The sequence below is a fragment of the Xenopus tropicalis genome, chromosome 7 (genome assembly GCF_000004195.4).
Source record: "Xenopus tropicalis strain Nigerian chromosome 7, UCB_Xtro_10.0, whole genome shotgun sequence".
In the NCBI taxonomy this organism is placed as follows: Eukaryota; Metazoa; Chordata; class Amphibia; order Anura; family Pipidae; genus Xenopus; species Xenopus tropicalis.
Genome location: NC_030683.2, coordinates 128263361 through 128291234, shown reverse-complemented (window position 1 = coordinate 128291234; position 27874 = coordinate 128263361). Strand labels below are relative to the sequence as shown.

At 36.5% G+C, this 27874-nt stretch overlaps 1 protein-coding gene across 1 annotated transcript in view; it reads left to right on the top strand.

The window, feature by feature from the left end:
• The window catches only part of LOC116412020, a 388305-nt gene that overhangs the window by 173122 nt on the left and 187309 nt on the right, over nt 1–27874 (top strand). The window contains exons 164-185 of the mRNA XM_031905216.1: nt 2903–2932; nt 3123–3176; nt 5185–5214; nt 6486–6539; nt 7687–7710; nt 8857–8907; nt 9778–9807; nt 10068–10121; nt 11567–11596; nt 12738–12788; nt 14175–14198; nt 14340–14393; nt 15004–15033; nt 15601–15654; nt 16843–16872; nt 18960–19010; nt 20907–20930; nt 21294–21344; nt 21764–21793; nt 23908–23961; nt 25107–25136; nt 25597–25647. Coding sequence (XP_031761076.1) covers nt 2903–2932; nt 3123–3176; nt 5185–5214; nt 6486–6539; nt 7687–7710; nt 8857–8907; nt 9778–9807; nt 10068–10121; nt 11567–11596; nt 12738–12788; nt 14175–14198; nt 14340–14393; nt 15004–15033; nt 15601–15654; nt 16843–16872; nt 18960–19010; nt 20907–20930; nt 21294–21344; nt 21764–21793; nt 23908–23961; nt 25107–25136; nt 25597–25647 — 891 coding nt within the window. The remainder of the gene's footprint in view (nt 1–2902; nt 2933–3122; nt 3177–5184; nt 5215–6485; nt 6540–7686; nt 7711–8856; nt 8908–9777; nt 9808–10067; nt 10122–11566; nt 11597–12737; nt 12789–14174; nt 14199–14339; nt 14394–15003; nt 15034–15600; nt 15655–16842; nt 16873–18959; nt 19011–20906; nt 20931–21293; nt 21345–21763; nt 21794–23907; nt 23962–25106; nt 25137–25596; nt 25648–27874) is intronic.

The window sequence follows — 27874 nt, the reverse complement described above, 5'->3', positions numbered from 1 at the left end:
AAAAGTTGCAACAATTTCCGAAAAATAACGGCGACAAAAAATCGCAAAAAATACGAAAAAAAAACGCAAAATGTTCATTTTCCAATCATAATTTTTCCAATTCGGATTTGTGGGTTAGTAAATGTGCCCCAAACTATCTGTTTTGGAAGTTCTGAAAGTAAAATTGTGTATATTATGTAGAAATGCATTTTTAACATTTTTTTTTGCTATTCCTGGCCCTTCAATGCTCAGCACCTTTATGTTACAATCATAAATATATATATTTGCCCTTTGTAAAAAAAAAGCTTACAGTGAATATGTATGCCTAAAAACTCATGTTTCGAAAAGGAAATCCATTGATTTATTCTCGTTTCGAGTTTCCATTTCTTTCAATGTCAAAAAAGCTGTGTTAATTTGCAAATATTTAAATGATTCTTAGGGGCTGATTTACTAATGCACGAATGTTCGATGAGCGTCCGAATGCGTTTTTTCCCTAATGATCGGTATGTTGCGATTTTTTCATCGCCGTTGTGACTTTTTCGTAAATTGTCGCAACTTTTTCGTAGCCGTTACGACTTGCGTGAATTGTCAAGACTTTTTCTTAGCCGTCGCAAAAAAATCAGAAAGGTTTTCCCACCGTTTACTAGCGCTCAATACTAAAAAGTTGTAACGGCAACGAAAAAGTCGCAACAATTTGCGTAAGTCGTAATGGCTACGGAAAAAGTTGTTACAATTCGCGCAAGTCATAACGGCTACGAAAAAGTCGCGACAATTTCCGAAAAAGTCGCAAAATGTTCGTTTCCAATCCGTTTTTTTTCCCATTCGGAATTCGGATTTGTAGATTAGTAAATCAGCCCCTTATTATTCCTTTATATTTGATACACAAGGAAAACCACAACTCATTAATAGGGATGCACCAAACCAACTTTTTTGGGTTTGCCCGAACCCACACTGAAGGATTTGGTTGAATCCCGAACCGAATCCTAATTTACATGTATTAATTAGGATCGGAAGGGGTTAAAATCATATCACATTTTTTCCACCTGGCAATTTAACCCTTTCCAAATGTTAATTAGCATATGCTAATTTATGCTAATTAGGATTCAGATTCGGTTCCGGCAGGAGCGTGGATCTGGCTGAAACTGAATCCTTAAAAAAAACCCCGGATTCAGCCGAATCCTGAACCGAATCCCGAACCGCATCCAGGATTCGGTGCATCCCTAGTAACTGGGGATTTCTGTACAGAAGTATATTGCGCATAATACTGCTCCCATCTTTGGAAAATAAATTCAGCAGACCTCCCAGTGAAATAAGCAATAACATTTCTTAATTTCTTATTCCGTGCCTGCCAATGCAAATAATTATAAAACACAGCAGAATATATAAAAAAAAAACCTTAGACTTATAAGCAATATGGGGATTCACAAAAGTTGGTAAATTTGTCTTTTCTCTTATTAAATCTGTTGTTCTGCCATCAAACCCAGTCCCACATCTACATGAGCCTTGGAATAAGGATTTTGCATTTAATTTGCTAATCATTAGTGATGAGCGAATTTTTTCGCCAGGCATGGATTCGCAGCAAATATCCGCATTTCACCATTGGAGAATTGTTTCGCAAAACTTCTGTGAAAATTCGCTGCAAAAAAAATTTGTTGCACGTAATTTTTTTCCATCGTGCGTCAAATTGGGCGCGGTCACGTCAAAAAAGGCGGGGGCAACAAAAAATAGACGTGGGCGACAAAATAGACATGGGCGACAAAAAAAATTGCGTAACAAATGCGCTTCGCGAATTTTTTGCCCTTTTGTGAATTTTCTTGCCGTTTTGCGAATTTTATGGCGAAGCGAAATGGGACAGATTAGCTCATCTCAGCACACTACCAAACTCTCAAAGCATCACCACAAAAATCAGCATTTTGTACTTCAGATTTCAAGGGCAAAAATCCCCTAACAGTAGGTTAATCCCACAAAACCATATATTTTTTGAAAGTATATGAGGAATCCAAAATGGATAAATATGGCTTTCCGTTCCAAACTACCTAATTACAAAGCTTTACTTTATTTAGGATCAGGAAATGCCAGCATGGATTTCAACTAGGAACATGTACACAGCTGCAAAAAAAAATTTGTTGCACGTAAATTTTTTCCATCGTGCGTCAAATTGGGCGCGGTCACGTCAAAAAAGGCGGGGGCGACAAAAAATAGACGTGGGCGACAGAATAGACAAAGGCGACAAAAAAAATTGCGTAACAAATGCTCTTCGCGAATTTTTTGCCCTTTTTCTTTCCGTTTCGTGAATTTTATGGCGAAGCGAAATGGGACAGATTCGCTCATCACTACTAATCATTTCATTTTAGGGGCATTTACTGAAGGGTAAGTTTAGTAGTAGTTAGAAAACTATACATTCATTTTTCTTTCGAATTTTTGTTTGATATATATCACTCATTTTTTATTTTTAATATGTGAAAATACAATAGATTTAGAAATCTGCATGTGTCAATACCAAATATGTATAGGTTTATGTAGATTTATGACTTGTATGTGTCAAAATCTCAGCACAATACCAATCCCAGGAAACCATATATTTTTGTTAAGTATATGACGAATCCAAAATGGGTAAATATGGCTTTCTGTTCCAAACTACCTAATTACAAAGCTTTCCTTTATTTGGGATCAGGAAATGCCAGCATGGATTTCAACTAGGAACATGTACCCAGTGTCAGACTGGTATATTTGGTGGCTTATGGGAAGAAGTAAATCAAGGACTTTCTTTCACCAAAAACTGAAAAGTGGCAGTTGAGTCAGAATTTAGGCAGATCAATGTTTATGATTATGGAGAAAGCATTTTACACCACTTTTACTCCAAAAAAGGGCTATTTACACTTATTTGAAATGACACTGACTGTCTTTAATTCATTATTTCTAGGACCTATAGCTCAAGTTCCTGGGAAAAAAGGTAACTCATTTTTGTTAATATATTTATAGTCTTAAAAAACCATTGTGGTTGAAACTTTTTGAGAATATAGTAAAAATCTATATTATAATTCCACAATGGATATAGAATAACTATAATATGATATTAGTTATTATTCTTATTTTCTGTTTGGTTATATACTAATTTATCTATACTACATTCTTATGTTTAGGAATATGGATCATAGAAGTTAAAACACCGCTTGGAATCTTCCAGTTTGAAGGGAGTGAGTATGAGAGATACATTGAATGGATCAGGTGTAAATGATTATCTAGTTGTATTCATTTAATCTGTAGTAAATAAAATTGGAAAACAACATCATTGTTAGATCTCATACAGTAGGTATTGTTTTGTCTCTGTTATGCCAGTAACTATGAAAATTATTCCTCCTACATTTCTACCTTTTCAGCTTGAGCTAAATAAGTTGGGCTTTTGCTGAACATATTTATGTCTATTTTCTTTACTAAGGAATATCTATTGTTTTTATTTTGTGCATGCAGCAATATAAACTGCCATAACGTTCTAACTTCCTGTCCAACTTCCTCTTCTACTGTGTCCTGTTGGAGAAATAAAACAAGTAATCACAGATAATAACTGACACAAAAAAGTTTGCAGAATACATATAAGTCCTATTTGTTGTGCTCAACTAAGGTGTATATACTATGGGGCACATTTATTAATCCACGAATCCGAATCCCGAATAGGAAAAAATCGGATTGGAAATGAAAATGTTGCGACTTTTTCGTCGCCGTCGCGTTTTTTTAGTAATTTTCGCGATTTTTTTTCGTCGCTGTCACGACTTTATCGTATTTTGGTGACTTTTTTGTCACCATTACGATTTTTTAGTATTGAGCAATTGTTTAGTACTATAAAGATGGGTGTTAGTACTGTATATGTAGGTGTTAGTAGAAAAAGTTGTGGAAAATATACGATAAAGTCATAACGGCGACAAAAAATCGAGGGACATACGAAAAAATTGCGATGGCGACGAAAAAGTCGCAAAAATACCGATAATTATGAAAAAACACGTTCGGACGCTTTCGGTCCATTTGTGGATTAGTAAATCTGCCCCTATAGGTGTATACTGCCCCTTAAGGTAGCTTTGATATTTAAGTGACAATGTTTTCTACTCTAATTAAAAGTCTGATAATACTAATTGATTAAGGGATATTCAAACCTGAAATCCTACTAAACCCCAATTCCAATTCACATGATCATTTCAAACCAATCCAATTTTAATTCCAAAGCAGAATCTATATGAATTCGATTAATTCTTAATGGATGAACATATAGTATCGGGCAGCTTTACTTTCACTAGAGGATTCCAAGTTACGGCAAAAAATTTGTGAAACAGGGAAAATGCTGCACATCCAAAAAAATTGTTGCCCACAACAGAATAATGTTGCACGGCAAAAAAAAATTTGAACACAATTTGTCACAATTTTTTTTTGTCTTGGCCAACCATTTTGGGTGGCAAATTTTTCCACTGCAAATTTTGTTGCCCGGTTCCCCCCCAAAAAATCCGCCGAAACGCGGAAATTTGCAGTGAATCCGTGCCTGGCAAAAAACTTCACCATCACTATTGAGTTGCCTAGACTTGTAAATATATGGCAAACTAACAATGCTATAGGCACTGTATTTCTGTGGAAAAGCCACACAAAGGGGCAGATTTACTAATCCATGAACGGTCCGAAGGCGTCCGAATGCGGTTTTTCGCAATGATCGGTATTTTTGCAACTTTTTCGTATATTTTCCGCAACTTTTTCGTCGCCATCGCTCAATACGAAAGAATCGCGACGTTGACTAAATAGTCACGCAAAATATGATAAAGTGGCGATGAAAAAGTCGCGACAAATACGAAAAAATTGCGACAGCAACGAAAAAGTCGCAAAATTTTTGTTTCCAATACAATTTTTTCCCTTTCGGAATTCGGATTCGTGGATTAGTAAATCTGCCCCAAAGTATCTTACATAAAATATCACATCATTGTATTAACTTAAGTTTCAAAACCAAACAATAACATCACCCAAAATAAAAAAGTTACTATGGGTGTAATGCCATCTATTAGATTGGATTAGAATAGTTACAATTACAACTCTTTAAATGAGATTTAACAACCCCAACTAAATAAATAAAAGCAGCCTCAGACCCTTTTTCTTTTCATGTGTTACATATGTGGACTTTTGAAAAACATTTTTTTAATTGTTGTTTCTGGTTCCATGTTTTCTTTACAGAGCCTTTAGCTCCACTTCCGGGAATAGAAGGTGAGTTTAACATATGAAACACTGATCAACTATGGAATCAAGAAGTATTAAGGAAATGGAACTAGATCAATGGGGTTCATTTACTAATCTAGAAGTATTCCAATTCTAGTAAGACTTTGTAGACTGCATTGAGGAAAAAATGTAAAGAAAACATTCTGAAAATGAAGCAAAAAGTTTTAGTAGTGTATTTTGCTTTCGAGAAATATCCCCTTTGTAATGTCAACCCGGTGTTCAAAGATGTTTATATTTAGGGGTTCCAATGATCCAAGTGTTTACCTTTCGTGCATTTTTATTTTCTTCCAAACCTTGTAACTATGTACTAACTAAGGGGGTGATTTATCAATGTTTGAATTAGAATTTTTTTTTTCCTGTGTTTTGAATTGTTTTTTGCTCAAAAACTCCCAAATTTAGAATTATAGCTTCAAAAACTCGAGTTTTCAATATTTATTTAGGGTAAAAATACAAAAAATTCAAATATAACACTTCAGCATCTAATAAATTGCAAGATCATGTAGAAGTCTATGGGAGCTGTCCCAGGCAAATTTTATGCAGTTTTTCAATTTAAATTTTTCAAAAAAAATTTACACTTTGTAGAATACAAATTTTCTACATTTAAGGTATTTTTTTCCACTGTTTAGTTCAATTGAGCTTTTTTATACTCAATTTTTTCATAAATAAGCAAGTATTTGAGTTTATTTGACTTGCAAAAAAACTCTCTAAAATTCACTAATTTGAAAATTGACAAATAAGCTTTTTAGTGTAGGCTTTACTTGGATGACAGAGAATCTTTTATTGAAATTAAGGTTGTTTTTAAACTTAAATTACCACTATCATAATTTAGGGGCAGATTCATCAAAGTACAAGTTTGAATCCCGAAATGGGTAAAATTTCGGATTAGATACGATCATTTCTGAAGATCAGAAATGTCACGAAAATGCTTACGAAAAAATCGTAATAGTCGCGATAATAACATATTGCCGATCCGAATGTCACAAAATTTTCGTATCCGAATGATCGTAAACGGCAAGAAAACCTTTCTGACAAAGTATGAAAAAGTTGCGCAAATTAACAAAAAAATCACAGAAAATACGCACAGTTCTATAAATTAGAAAAAATATAAATTTTTTGTATTCGGACTCAATCGTACTTTGATGAATGTGCCCCTTAGAGTAGAGTTTGTACACTCTTCATGCTGAATGGTTTTTTTTGTGTGTACATTTAATTATTATCACTTGAAATAGACTCATATTAATATTTTTTACTATGTTTAGGAGAATGGACAGTAGAAACAGACCAGCCAACTGTTCCTGTTCCATATGAAGGAAGTAAGTACCAATACATTCTGTACATTGATGCAAACTGAAATAACCAGTTAAGATATAGTTACCTCACTTTATTACAGCCAACATAAGGATGGACTGTATCAAAGAAAGGCTATGACTATATAACATTAGTGATGAGCAAATCTGTCCCGTTTCGGCAAAAACAGATTCTGCAAAAAATTGGCAAAATTGACACATCAAAAAACATTTGATACTCTCTATAGTTACGCCACTGGATAGATAGATAGATAGATAGATAATAGATGATGATAGATGATAGATAGATAGATAGAAAGATGATAGATAGACAGATAGATGATAGATAGATAGATAGATAGATAGATAGATGATTGATAGATAGACAGACAGATAGACAGATAGATGATTGATAGATAGATAGATAGATCGATAGATAGACAGATAGATAGACAGATGATAGATAGATAGATAGATGATTGATAGATAGATAGATAGTGATAGATAGATAGATAAATAGATAGACAGACAGACAGATAGATAGATAGATAGATAGATAGATAGATAGATAGATAGATAGATAGATAAATAGATAGATAGATAGACAGATAGATAGATAGATGATAGATTGATAGATGATAGATAGATTGATAATAGATGATGATAGATAGATAGACAGACAGACAGATAGATAGACAGACAGACAGACAGACAGATAGATAGATAGATAGATAGATAGACAGACAGACAGATGGTAGATAGACAGACAGACAGACAGACAGACAGATAGATAGATAGATAGACAGACAGATGATAGACAGATAGATGATAAATAGATAGATAGACAGACAGACAGACAGACAGATAGATAAGTAGATAGACAGACAGATGATAGACAGATAGATGATAGACAGACAGACAGACAGAAAGATAGACAGACAGACAGACAGATAGATAGACAGATAGATAGACAGATAGATGATAGATAGATAGATAGATAGATAGACAGACAGATAGACAGATAGATGATAGATAGATAGACAGACAGACAGACAGATAGATAATAGATAGATAGATAGATAGATAGAGACAGACAGACAGACAGATAGATGATAGATAGATAGATAGATACGCACATGTTATAACTAATACTCCATATTTGTTTTTTTTCTAGAACCTGAAGAACCACTTTTTAAAGGTAAATTCTTAAAATCATAGATTGTTTGTTAAGAATGGCTTTGAAAGCAGAAATAACAAAAACTGTAAATGGAAGGCATTTTACATAAAATCAGTGTATTACTCAGTATGGATAATGTAGTGACACTTTAATTTTATTTACCCCACTTTTAAGTTTTCCCTCATTTTACACCATTTTTTGTGGTCTCACCAGTATATAATGCATTTCCCTGATTTAACACCATTTTTCTGGAAAGAAAAAGTGTAAAATGGGGGTTCTACTGTACATTAAGGGAACTTGAGTCCTTTTATCGGTATTCTACTAGTACAGGTTAGAAGATATTATCCATTAATGCTCCTGACCTGGGGTTTTCCAGATAAGAGATCTTTCTGTAATTCAGATCACAAGTCTACTAAGATCATTTAAACATTAAATAAACCCAATAGGATTGTTTTGGCTCCAATAAGGGGTAATTATATCTTAGTTGGGATCAAGTACAGGTACTGTTTTATTATTACAGAGAAAAGGGAATCATTTAACCATGAAATAAACCCAATAGGGCTGTTCTGCCCCCAATAAGGGGTAATTATATCTTAGTTGGGATCAAGTACAGGTACTGTTTTATTATTACAGAGAAAAGGGAATCATTTAACCATGAAATAAACCCAATAGGGCTGTTCTGCCCCCAATAAGGGGTAATTATATCTTAGTTGGGATCAAGTACAGGTACTGTTTTATTATTACAGAGAAAAGGGAATCATTTAACCATGAAATAAACCCAATAGGGCTGTTCTGCCCCCAATAAGGGGTAATTATATCTTAGTTGGGATCAAGTACAGGTACTGTTTTATTATTACAGAGAAAAGGGAATCATTTAACCATGAAATAAACCCAATAAGGCTGTTCTGCCCCAATAAGGGGTAATTATAGTTGGGATCAATCAAAGGGTACTTTTATATTTACAAAGCAAATAGAAATTGATTTTAAACAGAATGATTTGCTTAATAGTATCTATGAAAGATGGCCTTCCTGTAAATTGGATAACAGGTTTCTGGATAGTGAATCCTATATCTGTATATTAGATGTTGCAGAGTACCAAGTAAGAATGTGTTTTATGTTATCATTTCAATTAGCAACAATCATAATATTTCTTTTTGTTTTATACAGACTGGATTGTAGAATTGGCAAGTCCGGATAAACCAACCAAATTTAAAGGGAGTAAGTATGACAAATGTATAATTTATAGAGCAATATAAAATTATGACTTATGATTTATATTTTTAAATGTTTTCTGTGTTCTACAGTGTTCAGGTTGTTTTGTCTGTTGTCTATGATAAAATAAAAATGAAGATCAATTACAGATTTTCCTAAAATACTACTATCCAAAATACCACCCAAACCCAAAATGCAAAGATATTACTATATCTTTATTAAGAAAAGTCAGTGGTTATAAAGTGCAACTGCTGTAGAAATCAGGATATATCTGGCTTTTACTATTCTCTGTGCTTCTGGTTCTGACTCCGGAATCAGTTTAGAAGCCATCTAACAGATCTAGAGGATCTAGAGTATTCTGCTACATTGTTCCAAGAATATCGGAACCAAGCCATATATGATTTTTTTAAGTAGGTTCTCCACACTGAAAATATCATTTTAAGCAACATTCGGGTAGCTTAGGTCTACTGCTTATTCAGGGTCATACTGGGCCACCGGGAAGAAACCTGTGGGCCCCAGTGGCCTAGACTGGAGGCCGGTGTCCTCCCCTGACGCGTTTCGCTTCTGGGCGCTCAGGGGAGAACATTAGGAGGGGGCCCCTACAGGGGGTTAGGAGGGTTCAGTGGGGGACCCGGACGGAAGGTGCACTGTGTGGGGTCCCTGGGGTGGTCACCCCGGTGGGCCCTGCACCCCCAAGTCCGACCCTGTGCTTATTTCAAAATGAATGTAAAATACACATTTCACTCAAGGATCCATAAATGATAGAATTACAATTTCTCAAGAACTGATAACAGAAGTGTGGGAAAATAGTAGATGCATTTTTTATGTCTGAAATAATATTTTTACAATTCTCTGTTTTCTGTTTGTGTTTTTTAGAACCTTTTGCTCCTATTCCTGGTAGTAAAGGTAAATCACAAATTTAGATGATATTTATATATATATATACAATTTTCAGTGGTAATTGTTATTAATCACAATCTCTATTTACTAAGTATATTAGAGGTGATTATATAAAATGATAAATCAAATCTGATTAGTAGATAAATGTTTAATTATCTAATGGCTGCACACTTGGGTTATGGATTAAATCACATGATCTATTATTTATTAAGATGTTTAATTCTAATCTATGTTTTTTAAGATAAACATTACATTTTTTTTTTTAGACAAATGGCTCATCAAAGTGACCACTCCAACGGGAATTGAAGACTATGAAGGGAGTAAGTATAAAATAAATAGCTGATGTACAACATAATATATAAATATTAAGCAAAACATTACACAATACTTTTACCAATTTTTTATGGCCTCCCATACATTATTATTTTTTATGGCCACCCCTATTTTATTAATTTTTTATGGCCACCCCTACATTATTAATTTTTTATGGCCTCCCATAAATTATTAATTTTTTATGGCCACCCATACATTATTATTTTTTTATGGCCACCCCTACATTATTTTTTTATGGCCACCCCTACATTAATAATTTTTTATGGCCACCCCTACATTAATAATTTTTTATGGCCTCCCCTACATTATTATTTTTTTTAAGGCCACCCCTAAAATATTATTTTTTATGGCCTCCCCTACATTATTATTTTTTTAAGGCCACCCCTACAATATTATTTTTTATGGCCACCCCTACATTATTAATTTTTTTATGGCCACCCATACATTATTAATTTTTTATGGCCACCCCTACATTATTATTTTTTTAAGGCCACCCCTACAATATTATTTTTTATGGCCTCCCCTACATAATTATTTTTTTAAGGCCACCCCTACAATATTATTTTTTATGGCCACCCATACATTATTATTTTTTATGGCCACCCCTACATTATTAATTTTTTTATGGCCACCCATACATTATTAATTTTTTATGGCCACCCCTACATTATTATTTTTTTAAGGCCACCCCTACAATATTATTTTTTATGGCCTCCCCTACATAATTATTTTTTTAAGGCCACCCCTACAATATTATTTTTTATGGCCACCCATACATTATTATTTTTTATGGCCACCCCTACATTATTAATTTTTTTATGGCCACCCATACATTATTATTTTTTTATGGCCACCCATACATTATTATTTTTTATGGCCACCCCTGCATTATTCATTTTTTATGGCCACCCCTACATTATTATTTTTTATGGCCACCCATACATTATTATTTTTTATGGCCACCCCTATGATGAGCGAAACACTATGTGGATCTGAAGTTAATTTCCGCATTGCACTATGGACAGATTTTTTTGGAAAAGACCACAAAAATTTGCAGCGTTGTCCAACAAAAAAATGTCTGGCCCGTCAACAAAACATGTTGCATGTAAAAAAAAAATGGTGTGTGCATCATATTTTTGACCCGGATGATAATTTCGTTCATAGTTTCCCTAAATTTTCATTGTTACAAATTTTTTTTTCACTTTCGCAAATTTTTTGCCAAAACTAAGCGGAACAGATTGGCTTATCACTAATGATAACATGTATTTATGAGACTACTAGGGTCTGGTTGGTGTTTCACCAGTGTAGCATGTAAAATAATAACCAAGGCAGTATAACAAATTTGAAATTGATTTGCAACTTTTTGCCGGTAAATTTGTAATTAGCTGTCTTTCTGCCCCCATAATATTTTGATTGTTGCTTCTTTTTGTAGAACCTATTGCTCCAGTAACAGGATCTCCTGGTAAGTTAAACATGATCTTGTTTATTTTAAACAAGATTTTAAAAGTAAGCATTCATGGACACATAAAGGTAGTGCTCACAAATTAATTCTAATAATGTATAGATATTGTAGTCTGACAAGGGGAAGTGAAGAGAGGAAGTTAAAATGTAAATTTTTTAGTTCAAAAATATGCACTACATAGAAGTGTATGGGGTATTTATAAGCCCACAAAATATGTATTTTACACATACAGTTACTTGTTTGGTTTTCTAATTTCCTAGATTTGAGTAAATCTGTACGGTGGGTTCGGGCTGAGCTCTTCCGCTCGCCCTCCCCATCCACAACCTTACACTGCCGGCTTCCTCTTCCTGCTTCTCTATTTATAGGCGCTAACCCAAAAGCCACACCCCTTTTGTGACATCATTGTAGGGCGGCACAGGTCTATAAATAGATGAAGGAAGCCGGGTCAGGTAGGGTTCGGTTGGGAGTGGGCAGGTTAGGGTCGGGGGCGGGTCGAGGAAATCTCCACCCACATATAACTATGAAACAGGTTTTACTACTTTATTACAACTCATAGAGGCCTATCTATCAACATTTTAGTTTGTGAATGTTGAATTTTTTTTTTAAATGTAACTAAACTCAAAAACTCACCACTTAGTTATTAAAAACAAAAATATCTCAAATAATCGATCAACTTAAGATGAACTTGCCAGATTTTCAATTTTTTTGCTCTTAATAAATCTCTAAATTTGAATTTGTGAGTCTTAGCATAAAAAAAACCATGAATTGCAGTAAAAACTTAATTTGATGAAATTTGGCCCTAAAGGAATAGGGCCTAAAATATGTCATGAAATAAAAAAAGAGCTGAACTTAGTCAATATATATATATATATTTTTTTTTTTTTTAATTGGTCCCTAAGCTTGGTAAAATGACTGTAGTTACTGGTGGAATCCAGGGTGGCTGTGGGCTGGAACAAAAGCCCAAAACATATTGTCTTGCATTCATGGCCTAAAGAGGCCATTTAGTTTTAGGCCATGTTGATTTAATTCTCCTTGAAACAAGATAAGGTGTAAGGTAAAGGTAAGATATGGATATTTACAAAAGCTATTTGTAAAGTTGTTTGTAATGGTCAGCTGATGCTATTCCTGTTTTTGTTTATAGATTGGATTATAGAAACGGAGCAGCCATCTGTTCCAGTGCCATATGTACAAAGTGAGTTCATGTATAGAATGGAATCCCCAAGAAAGTAACTATATATTGTTACACACCATATACCTTCACAATGGATACTTAACTAACATATTTTATATAATAATAACATATAATATAGCGATCTATTGCCATTAAGGCATATATATTGCCCTTTTACTTCTTTTATCATGAGCCACCATTTTGTGATAATCTTTAGAGATCACCTGACAAATAATAATGTAGGAGCAAGTGTGGAAATTTCACCCATTGTGAAACCATAATGCCCATTAAGCTTAGAAATATGATGCTCGGTAGGGCGATATATAATAGGAGAAAAGTCAACTTTAGCGAAGACATGGACATTACCATTAAAAAATAAATGACAGATATATGATGCAAACAGAAAAGCATCGGAGAATGGAGAAAAATAGGTATGGTTATAAAATAAGGACAAATTGAAATGTATCAGAAGTCCCATGGCTAACTCAATGTGATAAAGCCACTGTGACTACAGTAGTTTGGATCTTGCAACCTATTTAGTTTTCCATATTAAGCCTATTAAATCCACTGACTAACCCACGTTGACATGTTGAAAAATGAAACATAACAATCCAAAAAATTAACAAATTGCCTTTATCCCTTGTGAAAAACAAACAACTGTCACCAAACATATACTAATTGAAGACTTGGAAAAATGGAAACGCAGAAAACGTTGGATAAAATTTGTCACGCAACAACTTAAACAGATCACACAAAGGGGCAGATTCAGCAAAGTACGAGTTTAAATCCCGAAATGGGTAAAATTCAGATTAGATACAATAATTTCTGATTGGAAATGTCACAAAAATGGTTACAAAAAATCGTAATAGATAATATTGTATTGCCGATCCAAAAGTAACAAAATTTTCGTATCTGAACGTTCGTAAATGGCGGGAAAACCTTTCTGACTTTGAACCTTCAGTGCATGATTTCCCATAGGAAATCATAGTCTCATAGGACTCAATGGCATTCTGCAGCTCCAACCTGGCCAAAAGATATTCACGATACTGAAGCTTGAATGAATCCGAAACTTTCAAACTTGTTGTGACAAATACGATTTTGTCACGTAAATTTTGTCACAAACTACGAAAAAATCGCAGAAAATACGCACAGTACAAAAACATAGAAAAAATACAAATTTTTGTATGCGGAAACAATCGTACTTTGATGAATGTGCCCCTTAATGTAATGCTGCCGTATCGGTGAGAAAAACGTATCTCCTGATTCAGTTCACAATTTCTCCATAGATGTCTATTGAGTTTTCATGAAATAAAAATAAATCCCGCCCTTTAAAGACAAGGTGAAAATGTTAATGATAAATGTATAAATTAGTTACTGTGTCTAATTTCCAATTTTTTTTTCCTCAAGAACCTGAAGCTCCAGTTCCCACAGGTAATTACAAATGTACCCAATCATTACAAAGATATAAAACCAAATCCATTTATTTATTAGCTTTCCTCAATATAATACGCACCCAAAGCTTTTGGCTTTTGGCTTTCTAACCCAAAATCTGCCATTTCTAATTTTCTTTAGGAGACTGGATTACTGAAATTACACATGAAGATAAACCTACCAGGTTCAAAGGACGTAAGTAAAGAACATAAAAAAATATTTAAACAAAAAGAAATTGTAGATTCTGTTGAACCCCAACACACAGTAGTAGAATTAGGTGAATTCAGATTCTATTACAAGTAGGGTGGTCTTCATAATGCATAAATCTCCTTGGTTTCCATAGAATGTACGTACCTTTTCCAATATAAATAAATAAACATGGCATTTTTTCACCTTGTGGATTACTTGGGATAAGGCACGGAGACAACATTTGATGACAGTAGCCAACGGAGGATCAATATCTATTCAGATGAGCACATACATCTCAAAAAATCTATGTTTCTAGATCCAACAAGACATATTTTCTTTCTAGTTTATATTCTCAGGCACATTTTCTTCTTTTATTTAGCATTGAGTCAATATGCCCCATTTTGCACTACCAAAAAAATCACAGAATGGCAAAAATTTGCTTTAACGCATTGAAGTCCAAGGAGATTATTTTCCACGGTGACTTTTTTTGCACCCACTGGAGTCTATGGTCACTTTTTTATGGTGAAACCTGGCAAAAAATGTTGTTTGTCACTTGTTATATTTTATTGTTATATTATTTGAATTACTACTAATTGTGCATACTAAACTTTTACAGGGCCTACCACCCCTATTCCTGGAAAGAAAGGTAATCAACACATTGAACGAGTAAAAAATTAGTGAAGAAGGGGGTAAAGCTGGCCTTACATTGAAAGATAAGTGAGGTGGGTGATGTCAAGCTGATCTGATCATTTGGCCTAAGGGCCAATCGCATCACAATAATAGGAATTCAGTCTGCTGGGACAAGGACCACATCAACAAGCTTATGCAGTACTCACTCCCATGGGATTTGTAAACCTTCCTGATCTATATCTGCCTGTGTTTTGCCCACATATCCATCAGGAAGGCCCATTGGAGGGCCACATACATGGCAGGTAAGGCAGAGGACAAATTGGCATCTTAAATTTGCCAGTGTATGGCCACCTTAAGCGGTAAAAATACACCTCATTTTGGGAAACCAGCAATATACTTCTGTGCCAGTGTTTTGTTATGTTGACCAGTCAAGAGATTGTCTTGCTATAGATTCTGTATATTATATGTCACAGCAGTGGGCAGTGTAGTTATAATATTGCCAAGATTATGCGTTTTTATTCTCGCTTCAGTTACGGTCTGCCTTATGGCACAAAATCACATTTTTGGTTGTCGTCTTCTACAGGCATATGGATCATTGAAGTAAACCTGCCAACAGGAAAAGTTTACTATCAAGGGAGTAAGTATTTTCAATACAACTATGAAGATTTTCATTCATCCAGGTCATGGTATATCTTGTATAAATAAATCTAGAGCAACTGGACTTGTAAAGTAATCATTGAAGACGTTTCACTACTCATCCGAGGAGCTTCTTCAGTTCCACTGACTGGTATGGGAAGCCCTCAGCATATGTACTCTTCCACTAATCCAATACAACTGACTGGTATGGGAAGCCCTCAGCATATGTACTCTTCCACTAATCCAATCACAATGGGCTGGTATGGGAAGCCCTCAGCATATGTACTCTCCCACTAATCCAATACAACTGACTGGTATGGGAAGCCCTCAGCATATGTACTCTTCCACTAATCCAATACAACTGACTGGTATGGGAAGCCCTCAGCATATGTACTCTTCCACTAATCCAATCACAATGGACTTGTATGGGAAGCCCTCAGCATATGTACTCTTCCACTAATCCAATCACAATGGACTGGTATGGGAAGCCCTCAGCATATCCGTTGTACTGGATTAGTGGAAGAGTACATATGCTGAGGGCTTCCCATACCAGTCAGTTGAACTGAAGAAGCTCCTCGGATGAGTAGTGAAACATCTTCAATGATTACTTAACAAGTCCAGTTGCTTTAGATTTATTTATACTAGATATTTTCAATACAATATTAATACTGCAAAACACAGCACTGCTGGGGAATGTATTTCAGAATTACGTTCTGGACATATATAACAGCAACATTTTTACGCCAGCGATAAGTCATTCCAATGCCATCCACATTTCTCTTATTCATTGCATCTCCTAAACCTCCTAACTCTTTCAATCTTATAAAACATTATATTCCATTTGTAGAACTTGATGATAACTGGGAAAACTGAGCACCTTGGGGTTTTTCTTTGCTACGTAGCACTTTAGATGTCCAGGGTGGATACAGCATAAAGCATCCTATGATCCAGGCTGAATAAAAGTTGGTCTGTCTGTATTCAAAATTGCTATCAGATTTTGAGGAGGTTACTGAAGGAGGACTGTGCCACTCCTGTCTTGACAATCTGTATATATTATTAGGGGCAAAAAAAAGAAAAAAGAAAAAAAGAAAAAAAAATATATATATACATACATATAAAATATATTGTGGAAATATATTATGAAATTAAGAACTATGGAATTAAATGATAATTGTTTTTGTTTTTGTAGTACCCATCTCTCCAATTGCACAGACAGATGGTAAGTTTAATATTTCAAAATAAAAAAGTAAAAGGGTTACAAAAAGGAATTCATAGCTTTTTGTCATAATTAGAACATGCATGTGTGTAAGATATCATGGTAAGAGAAAAAATATTTTTATGAGAATTTTAATAGTAGGCACAGTAGAATCACAGCTCGCTTTGGGAGGCCAGTGGAGTCCTAAGTCCATAGTGAATAATTCCCTCTGCCATTTAACATTTTATTCTTGAACCAACAAATGTATTTGTAGCTGTAATATTGGTATGTAGGCGCCATCTCAGTGCCTTGTGCCTGAGTCTGAGCTTTCAGCCAGCGCTACACATTAGAACTGCTTTCAGCTAACCTATTGTTTCTCCTACTCCCATGTAACTGGAGGAGTCCCAAGCCGGACTTGGATTTCTTACTATTGAGTGCTATTCTGATACCTACTGGGAGCTGCTATCTTGCTCCCTTCCCATTGTTCTGCTGATCAGCTGCTGGGGGGGAAGGATATCACTCCAACTTGCAGCGCAGCAGTAAAGTGTGCCTGAGTCTGAGCTTTCAGCCAGCGCTACACATTACAACTGCTTTCAGCTCACCTATTGTTTCTCCTACTCCCATATAACTGGAGGAGTCCCAAGCCAGACTTGGATTTCTTACTATTGAGTGCTATTCTGATACCTACTGGGAGCTGCTATCTTGCTCCCTTCCCATTGTTCTGCTGATTGGCTACTGGGGGTGAGGGGGGGATATCACTCCAACTTGCAGCGCAGCAGTAAAGTGTGAGTGAAGTTTATCAGAGCACAGGTCACATGGCTGTGGCACCCTGGGAAATGAAGAATATGGCTAGCCCCATGGGAAAAACAGATTACAATGCAGGATTCTGCTGTAGAAGCGCTATTAACCGATGGGTTTTGTAACAAACAAATTTTCTCATGACAGTATTCCCTAACAAAATAAAATTAATTGAGTTCCCATCCCAACTCAACTGTATGACTGCTTGTGCCCACCCAAAATTATCGTTAGAAGATAGTCGGCTATAATACCCCCAACCCTGTTTATAATAAAAGAGTGTGACTGATAAGTCATGTCTGTTATTGGTTGGACCATATCTTTACCATCATCTTTCACAAAGATTACATGCAATTTGCAAATCTATTAATTCTGATTAGGACACGGTTATTTTACACACAACATCCCAGATAACAGATATAAAGATAAAACATTATTTACATTTATTACAGATGGGGCACCATGTTCCCCTATGATAGATACGCTGACCAGACCCTATTATACTAACAAAACAGTAACAGCAAAACTATAAATAGGACTTTTTGTTCTTAAAGTCTATGACTTCTGAATTTAGTTCTCATTTGCAATAAAGAACTGCCATATTCTTTTCAAATTCAAAAATCAAGGGGCCCATTCATTAAAGTACAATTCTGTATCACGAAATACAATTCTTTCCATTTCAATCCGAACATTCCGGAACTTTCATAGTCGCTGCGACAAATTTTGTCGCACAAATTGTCACAAAGCACAAAAAATATGATTTTGTCGCACAAATTGTTGCATAAATTGTCACAAAGCACGAAAAATAGGATTTTGTCACAAGAATTGTCAGAGAGCATGAAAAAGTTGCAGAAATTAACAAAAAAATTGCAGAAAATAAGCACAAATCTAAGGGGCCGATTTACTAATCCACGAACGGATCGAAAGCGTCCAAATGCGTTTTTTTTCGTAATGAGCGGTATTTTGTGATTTTTTTCCGTCGCCGTCGCGACTTTTTCGTAGCCATTACGACCTGCGCAAATTGTTGTGACTTTTTCGTTTGCCAGCCATGTACTAGCGCTCAATACGAAAAAGTCACTACAATTCGCGCAAGTCATAATGGCTATGAAAAAGTCACAACAATTTCCGAAAAAGTTGCGACGGCGACGAAAAAACCCGCAAAATACCGATTTTTTGTAATCGTAACCAATCGTACTTTGATAAATGGGCCCCCAAGTGTTGTTTAACAATTTAAATACATTCTGTTCTAATGTTAAGAATTTGAAATGTGTTCTTTAGAATTTGAAATAATATTTATATTTTTTTGTGTTTCGCAGAATGGGTGGTAGAGACAGAGAAACCAACCTTACCAATGCCATATGAAGGAGGTAGGTAGCGGTAACGGTCTTGTCGGCTTTCTAATCCCCACCTTTTGTCAACATATGAACCTAACAGGAAACAAAACATATTAATACTAGAGATGAGCGAATCTGTCCAGTTTCAATTTGCCCCAGAATTTGCGGAACTATTGAAAAATGTGGGAAACAGCAGAAAATTCTCAAAACGTATTGCGTGACTTTCTTGCGGTGCAACAAATTTTTTCATGCTGAATTTTGGTGAAATTTTGAAATTCACTGCAAATCGATGGATGCCAAAAAAATTTGCTTAGCACTACTTAATACAACACAGGAATACAACAATATGTCCCTAGCACTTTTTATACACCTAGGGGCACATTTACTAAGCAATTTGAGATAAAATCTGATTTTTTTTAATTCTAGATCATTTCGAGATTTATGAATGGGTGTTTGGCAGAACTCATTTTCATTATTGTTCCCCCCAAAAACTGAGTTTTTCAAAAATAACTCCCATAATTTGTGATTTATTAATGTTTAGTTAACTGTGAAAAAAAAATCGACAGGTTTGATCTGTCGAGTACCATTGAGTCCTATGGAGGCTTAGAATAGTCAGTGACAGCCTGTCCTTGGAACATTTTCAAGGGGAAATTAATCCCCTCATTGTTTTCTATTTCACACTTTTCAATGGGAACTTAACCCCAGTTGGTTAATGGGCAGTCTTCTCCTCTACAAGCCGCAAGCGGGGGAGGATTTGGTCTGGGGAACCAGGCAATCTCTCTCTATATAAGCAAAAGGCATGGGAGTGACTAAGCCCTCTGATTCAAACCAGCCCCCAGGTCAAGAATGGCAATAGTGCACGGGAGTGCCAGCCTTTGAAAAATATGACCAGAGGTAAACAGATAGGACCACCATACGGGGTTTACCTTGACGTGGTATGGTGGCTTACCAATCTTATGATCATAATTTTGTAACTAAAAACCCCTGTTTCTTGTCAATATACTGTATGCACTAGCATGAAACTAATAGACAATTTACTTATGAAACAGGGGACCAGGGAATGTGCATTGATCAATCCCTTTTGTCTTTCTGTATGTTTGTAGTTAATTTGGCCAGATCAGTTGCACTTCCATTGTATTTGTATACTTTATTTAGCCTTGGAGTGCTCCCACAACCTCTTTTTGGGAACTTAACCCCATAACTGTTTTCAGTTTTACCCAATTTCAAGTGAAACTTAAACTCATTATTGCTTTTCAAGAATGAGTGCCAATGCTCCTAAAATGGCCGCTGGAGCACTTCCTGTGTGGGAAAAATTAAAAGAAGGTCCAATGTAAACTCAAGATTTTTGTACGAACGATTCAAACATTATCCTGACATTTTATAAATATACCAGTGATTGAGTTTAATTCAGATTTATACCATGTCGAGTTATACGACTTTCAAATCCAAAAAAAACTAATTTTAGTAAATCTTCCCCCAAATACCATTTTTCTTTATAAATGGCCCAGCACATTTGGCATAAATGCAATGTACAGTATGTATGTATGTATGTAGGCAATTCAGGCAAGCTTTACTGATTTATAGGGATGTGCGGTAATTTTTAACCCCTTCAGATCCTAATCAGCATATGCTTATTAGGATTCAGTTCAGGATTCGTCCGAATCCTGCTAGGTGGGTTCAGGGCTTTGGCCAAACCCAAAAAAGTGGGTTCGGTGCATCCCTACTGATTTACTTCAAGGGGCTTCTTGTGTGTTTCCTGCAATCACAGCATTGGAATTGGGCAGCTCCTACTGATGTATATAGTGCCCTTGTTCTCTCTACACAATGGGCCAAAACATTAATTTCAGGCAACATCTAATCTTTTTGAAAGCATAAATTCATATCTGGATATCTTCAAATTCTGTTCTTTTATTTATTTCTTTTTTTTAGAGCCAGGTGTTCCAGTTACAGCAGGTAAAGAATATATTCCGAAGCTGATTTGTTATTGTGAAACATCATATAAGAAGGAACTTGATGTAACATATTCTTAAACTTATTTAGTAGATACATTTGAAAAAAATACAAATTCAAGTTCAACTTTTTGTCTAAAATAAATCTGCCTACATAATAAATTACCTTCATCTGATGCCCAAACCCAGCTCACTAGGCACAACTGGTACCGGTAGAGTGCTTAATGGGCATAATGTTAATGGCATTGCCATGCCCAGCCTTGATATTAGTATCCCTATATAAATATTAATACTGTAAGCATTTTTGTTTGAATAAAACCAACACAAGCCAAAAAATTACACAATTTTCCTCTCTATTTGCCTTTAGATTGGATAATTGAGCTGGCGAGTCCGGGCAAACCCTCAAGATTCAAAGGAAGTGAGTATCTCAATTATATTTGTTGCCACAATAATGACTTTTCAATGAAAATTCTGGTTGGTGACTAAAAGACTGACCCAGACTATGAAGAAACCTCAATAAGAATTTACAAAAAGTGCTACCTTATCCAACAAAGAAAAAAAAAATTGGAAACATTTTCAAATTCTGTGTTTATGTGACAAAAAGTCATTTTTTAGGATTCGGATTCAGTTCAACCAAGACCATGGATTTGACTGAATCCAAATCCTGCCGAAAAAGGCAGAACCCCAAACCGAATTCTGGATTGAGTGCATCCCTACTATACTACTCTTTAACATAAAGCGATTACAAAGCCTTCCTCCTGAGAGCATCCCCTTTGCCTGACATTATGTTAATATGAAAAATATAAATGATAAATATAACTGCATTTTTTTTTGTAGAACCTATCACTCCAATATCTGGAAAAAAGCGTAAGTTGCAACTTATTTACCCAATCTCCATATTTTGACATGAAATTAGAGGTAGGTGTTATGTGTGTTGTGTTTGCTATGGAAATAGTTAAACGTTTTATGGCATTAAGGTTGTATACAAATACAGATATTGCCCTAACCCAATAACCCAATGCAACCCGTCAGATATTTACTAATTGGTAATGGGTTGTTAGGGGTTTGCCAATGTCATGCAAAATACCTTATATTGTGATTAGAAAATATACTATTGGCCACCAGATTATCTCTTTTTAAGATGGATTCCTATGGGTGAGTATGAATAAACAAGCACAAAACATGCTCAACTTTAGGGATAATTATGTATGTATGTATGTATGTATGTATATCTTTATGTATAAAGTGCTACTTATGTACGCAGCGCTGTACAGTAGAATACATTAATACAAACAGGGGGTTACTAAGATAATAGATAAATACACAGTATAACAATAAATACAGATAAATACAAGATACAGTTGCAATAAGTTAAGAGTCAAAGACACAAGAGGATGGAGGTCCCTGCCCCGTAGAGCTTACAGTCTATATGGGAGGGTAACTTACAGACACAAATAGGCATATGCAGTATAAGTGCTGTAGGTCACAGTGGGTGACATTACAATATAAGTGCCAGTTCCCAGATCAGGTGCTGGGTGAGGGCTCCAATAGGGAGTCTTTAAGTTTGGCTTTAAATAGACTGAGGGAAGATACTCTCCGGAGGAAATCAGGGAGGGCATTCCCAATGTGAGGGGCAGCTAGGCAGAAAGGGTTAAGGTGGGAAACGGCAGTAGTAGTGGGGGGCGCAACCAAACGATTGCTCTGCGAGGAACGAAGGAGTCGGCCAGGAACGTACGGAGACACAAGGGAAGAGATGTAGTGAGGAGCAGAGGAGTCGGCCAGGAACGTACGGAGACACAAGGGAAGAGATGGAGTGAGGAGCGAAGGAGTCGGCCAGGAACGTACGGAGACACAAGGGAAGAGATGTAGTGAGGAGCAGAGGAGTCAGCCAGGAACGTACAGAGACACAAGGGAAGAGATGTAGTGAGGAGCGAAGGAGTCGGCCAGGAATGTACAGAGACACAAGGGAAGAGATGTAGTGAGGAGCAGAGGAGTCAGCCAGGAACGTACAGAGACACAAGGGAAGAGATGTAGTGAGGAGCAGAGGAGTCAGCCAGGAACGTATGGAGACACAAGGGAAGAGATGGAGTGAGAAACAAAGTAGTCGGCCAGGAACGTACGGAGACACAAGGGAAGAGATGTAGTGAGGAGCAGAGGAGTCGGCCAGGAATGTACAGAGACACAAGGGAAGAGATGGAGTAAGGAGCGAAAGAGTTGGCCAGGAACGTACGGAGACACAAGGGAAGAGATGGAGTGAGGAGCGAAGGAGTCGGCCAGGAATGTACGGAGACACAAGGGAAGAGATGTAGTGAGGAGCAGAGGAGTCGACCAGGAACGTACTAAGACACAAGGGAAGAGATGTAGTGAGGAGCAGAGGAGTCGACCAGGAACGTACGGAGACACAAGGGAAGAGATGTAGTGAGGAGCAGAGGAGTCGACCAGGAACGTACGGAGACACAAGGGAAGAGATGTAGTGAGGAGCAGAGGAGTCGACCAGGAACGTACGGAGACACAAGGGAAGAGATGTAGTGAGGAGCGAAGGAGTCGGCCAGGAATGTAGGGAGACACAAGGGAAGAGATGTAGTGAGGAGCAGAGGAGTCGGCCAGGAACGTACTAAGACACAAGGGAAGAGATGTAGTGAGGAGCAGAGGAATGGGGGGAAGGGTAAGAGAAAGAGTTTGTAAGATATTCTTTGTTTAATAGGAAGCCACGATAAGGACTTTATCCATAAAGAGCTCATGTAAATGAAATAGGGTTAATATTAGCCATAAGAATTACATTTGCAGTGCAGTTATCTTGAGGCAAGAGTAATGTCAATCTACAATGCTAACTCAGTAGTGCACCCGCCTTTGGCATATTTGGGATATTCGGGATATTCTGGGAAAATTGTAGGAATATCTAGGGCTCCGCCTCTAATACAGTGAAATGAACTTTTTGCCCCAGGCTGAATGATGCTTTACCAAATCATTGTTTTGTTTAGGAACTTGGATCATAAGAGTGACACTGCCAACAGGAGTAATAGAATACGAAGGCAGTAAGTATCTCCATTATAGCTAACCCTACAGAGTCACAAAAATATTATATTATTATATTTATAATAGCAAGTTCAGCCGATTTCAATCTGGATTCGACTGCTTATGCCTAGTTAGTGATCACTAGTGATAAGCGTATTTTTTGCCAGGCATCGATTCTCGGCAAATTTTTGCATTTTGCCATTAGCTAAACTTTTGCAACATTTCTGCGTGATTAAACCGCAGTCATGTCAAAAAAAGGCGCAGTGGCAAAAAAAAAAAGTCACGCGGTGCCCACATTTTTGCAAATTTCCCACCGTTTCACTAACTTTTTGGCATTTTTGAGAATTTCTGGCAAAGCAAAATGGGACAGATTCACTCATTACTAGTGATCACAGAGAAAAGAACTGGAAGTGGTACCCGCCAACCCCACTGCAGTACTTTTTAGAACCATGTACGGAAAATGGAGAGGTTAAGGGGTCCCATGTAGTGCATTTTGGGTGTATGGAGGTTCTGGAGGTTGAGATGGTGTTAATTCTCCTTTAAACTTGATATTCTGGGACAATTTGCAATTAGTCTTCATTTTTTTATGGTTTTTCAGTTATTTAGCTTTTTGTTCAGCAGCTCTCCATTTGATATCTTAGCAGCTATCTGGTTGCTAGGGTCTTATTTACCCTAATAACCAGGCAGTGTTTTAATCAAGAAGTGGGAATATGAATAGGGGAGGGGCTGAATAGAAAGATAAGGAATAAAAAGTAACAATAACAATAAAACTGGAGCCTCACAGAGCAATAGGGTTTGGCTGCCGGGGTCAGTGACCCCCATTTGAAAGCTAGAAAGAGTTGCTAGGGTCCAAATTACCTTAGCAACCAGGGTGTGGTTTGGATGAGGGACTGGAATATGAATAGGGGAGGGGCTGAATAGAAAGATAAAGAATAAAAAGTAACAATAACAATAAAACTGGAGCCTCACAGAGCAATAGGTTTTGGCTGCCGGGGTCAGTGACCCCCATTTGAAAGCTGCAAAGAGTCAGAAGAAGGGAAATAATTAAAACTATAATAAAAAATAAATAATGAAGACCAATTGCAAAGTAAAGGTGAACCTCCCCATATAAATGAATTCCAAGTAAATTGAATTTATACAATTTTAATTTGATCTCTTTTTCTAGTACCGGAATCTCCAATTCCAGGAACAGACGGTAAGTTGTAAAAGTCTAACTTGTTGCACATTACATTTCCCCACCCACCTTAATGATCTAACCCCACCCTCTCAGAGTTTGATTGTGAAGTGATGGATTCTGGGACTTCCTGGGACTTCCTCCTACTTTCCAAAAATATAAAAATATATGCACCGCCCACTATGGAAAGAGGTTGCATATCACTATGGGCCCTAGAGTGGTTGGGAAATGGGTCTTTTCCTTTAATCTTTGGAATCAGGTATGTTCATATAATAGATATATAATATGCATTATCAGTACTCACCAATCATTGCTAACCATCAAAATAATATTATAGCCAGAGAAAGCACTCATGGCTACCAGGTCTGCAAACAAACAGCCCCCAATCTTTTATTCAAAAACACATATCTATGTGGGAAACATTGTGTCCTGTCCCCAAAAAATATGAAAATGACTTGTGTTCTTGTTCTGGTTTAAACAGATTGGATGATAAGAACAGAAGAGCCAACAGCACCAGTGCTTTATGAAGCCAGTGAGTATATATATATATATACTGTATCTATACATTATGGGGTGGATTCATCAAAGTACGAGTTTGAATCCCGAAATGGGTAAAATTCGGATTAGATACGATAATTTCTGAAAATGCTTACGACAAAATCGTATTACTCACAATAATATCGTATTGGCTATCCGAAAGTCACAAAATTTTTGTATCCGAACGATCGTAAACGGCGGGAAAACCTTTCTGACTTTGATCCTTCAGTGCATGATTTTGGAAGCCTCCCGCTGGATTCAATGGCAGCTCCAACCTGGCCCAAGGAAAGTCACGATACTGAAGCTTGAATGAATCCAATGAATTGTACTTGGAGCAACAAATACGATTTTGTCGCACAAATTGTTGCGTTTTTTGTTTCAGAGTACGAAAAAGTTGTAAAAAATATGCACAGTACAAAAACTTTGAAAAAATATGATTTTTTTGTATTCAGAAGCTATCGTACTTTAATAAATGGGCCCCTATATGTAGCAGGTTCTCCTCTAAAACATGGAAACCAACTACAAGATCATTGATTATTGATTGTTGATTATTAACTCACATTTTGATAAATCTGCCCCTTGTTGGCAGATAGAAAATCCAAATGCCATAATAACTTGTATGAGTGGGGCATTATTCTAACTTGCATTACAGTGCTCTGGATTATGATTAGTGATGAGTAGTGATGGGGGCGAAATGTTTCACCAGGCATGGATGCACGGTGAATTTCTGCGTTTCCCCATTGGCGGAGTGTTTCGCGAAATGGATGAAAAAATTCGCCGTGGAAAAATTCGCCACACGTCCAAAAATTGTTGTGGGCGTCAAAAGAATAGCCACGCGACAAAATAATAACCGCAGACGACAAAAGAATAGCCATGCGACAAAATAATAGCTGCGGACGACAAAAGAATAGCCATGCGACAAAATAATAGCCGCAGACGACAAAAGAATAGCCATGCGACAAAATAATAGCCGCGGGCGACAAAATAATAGCCGCGGACGACAAAAGAATAGCCATGCGACAAAATAATAGCCACGGGCGACAAAAGAATAGCCATGCGACAAAATAATAGCCGCGGACGACAAAAGAATAGCCATGCGACAAAATAATAGCCGCGGATGACAAAAGAATAGCCGTGCGACAAAATAATAGCCACAGGCGACAATTTTTTTTGCCGCACAACATTTTTGCTGTTTTGAAAATTTTTCGCCGTTTCGCGGATCTTTTGAAAGATTCACAAATTTTTCGGCGAAGCGAAACGGAACAGATTCGCTCATCACTAGTGATGAGCGAATCTGTTGTGAAAAGATTTGCGAAATGGCGAAGAATTAATGAAACAACAAAAAATGATGTGTGTAAAAAAAATGTTGTCAGTGTAATTTTTTGGACACAACAATTTTTTTTCTGCACCAAAATTTTGCGCCTGTTTCATGAAAAAAAATAAAAAAATTGCAAAACATAGAAATTCGCCACGCATCCATGTCTGACGAAAAATTTTGCTCATCACTATTTCTGATCCAGCAAACTAGCGATTATTTTTATGTGATAAACCCGTTTCTTACTGAATTGCATCACAATTGGCACGGATTCATTGCACAGTAAATTGGGCGCAGTTGTGGCAAAATGGGTAAAAATGGGCGTGGTTGTGGTAAAAATGGGTAAAAAGATAACAGCAACAGTGCAGAGAACTCATTATCAGTAGTGATGGGCGAAATGTTTCGCAAGGCATGGATTTGCAGCGAATTTCCGTGTTTCACCATTGGCGTATTGTTTCGCGAAACGGATGAAAACATTTTTGCGGAAAAATTTGCCAAGCGACCAAAAATTGGCGATAATAGAATAGCTGCGGGCGACAAAAGAATAGCCGTGGGTGAAAAAAGAATAAAAAATAGGCGTGGGCTACAAAAAAATAGTCGCTGGCGACAATTTTTCTTGACGTGCGACATTTTTCGGCGAAGCGAAACGGGAAAGATTTGCTCATCACTAATTATCAGTAGTGAAGAGCAAATTTTTTCTCCAGGCATGGATTCGCAACAAATTTCCACATTTTGCAATTGGAGAAAATTAGCCGTGGAAAAATTTGTTCATCGAAGTAGGCGCGGTTGAGGCAATATGGGCGCGGTCAGGTAAAAAAAAAAAAAAAGATGCAGCGATACAAAAAGTCACGTTACAAACACGTTTCGCTGATTTTTTGAAGTTTTCCTGTCCTTTTGTGAATTTTTC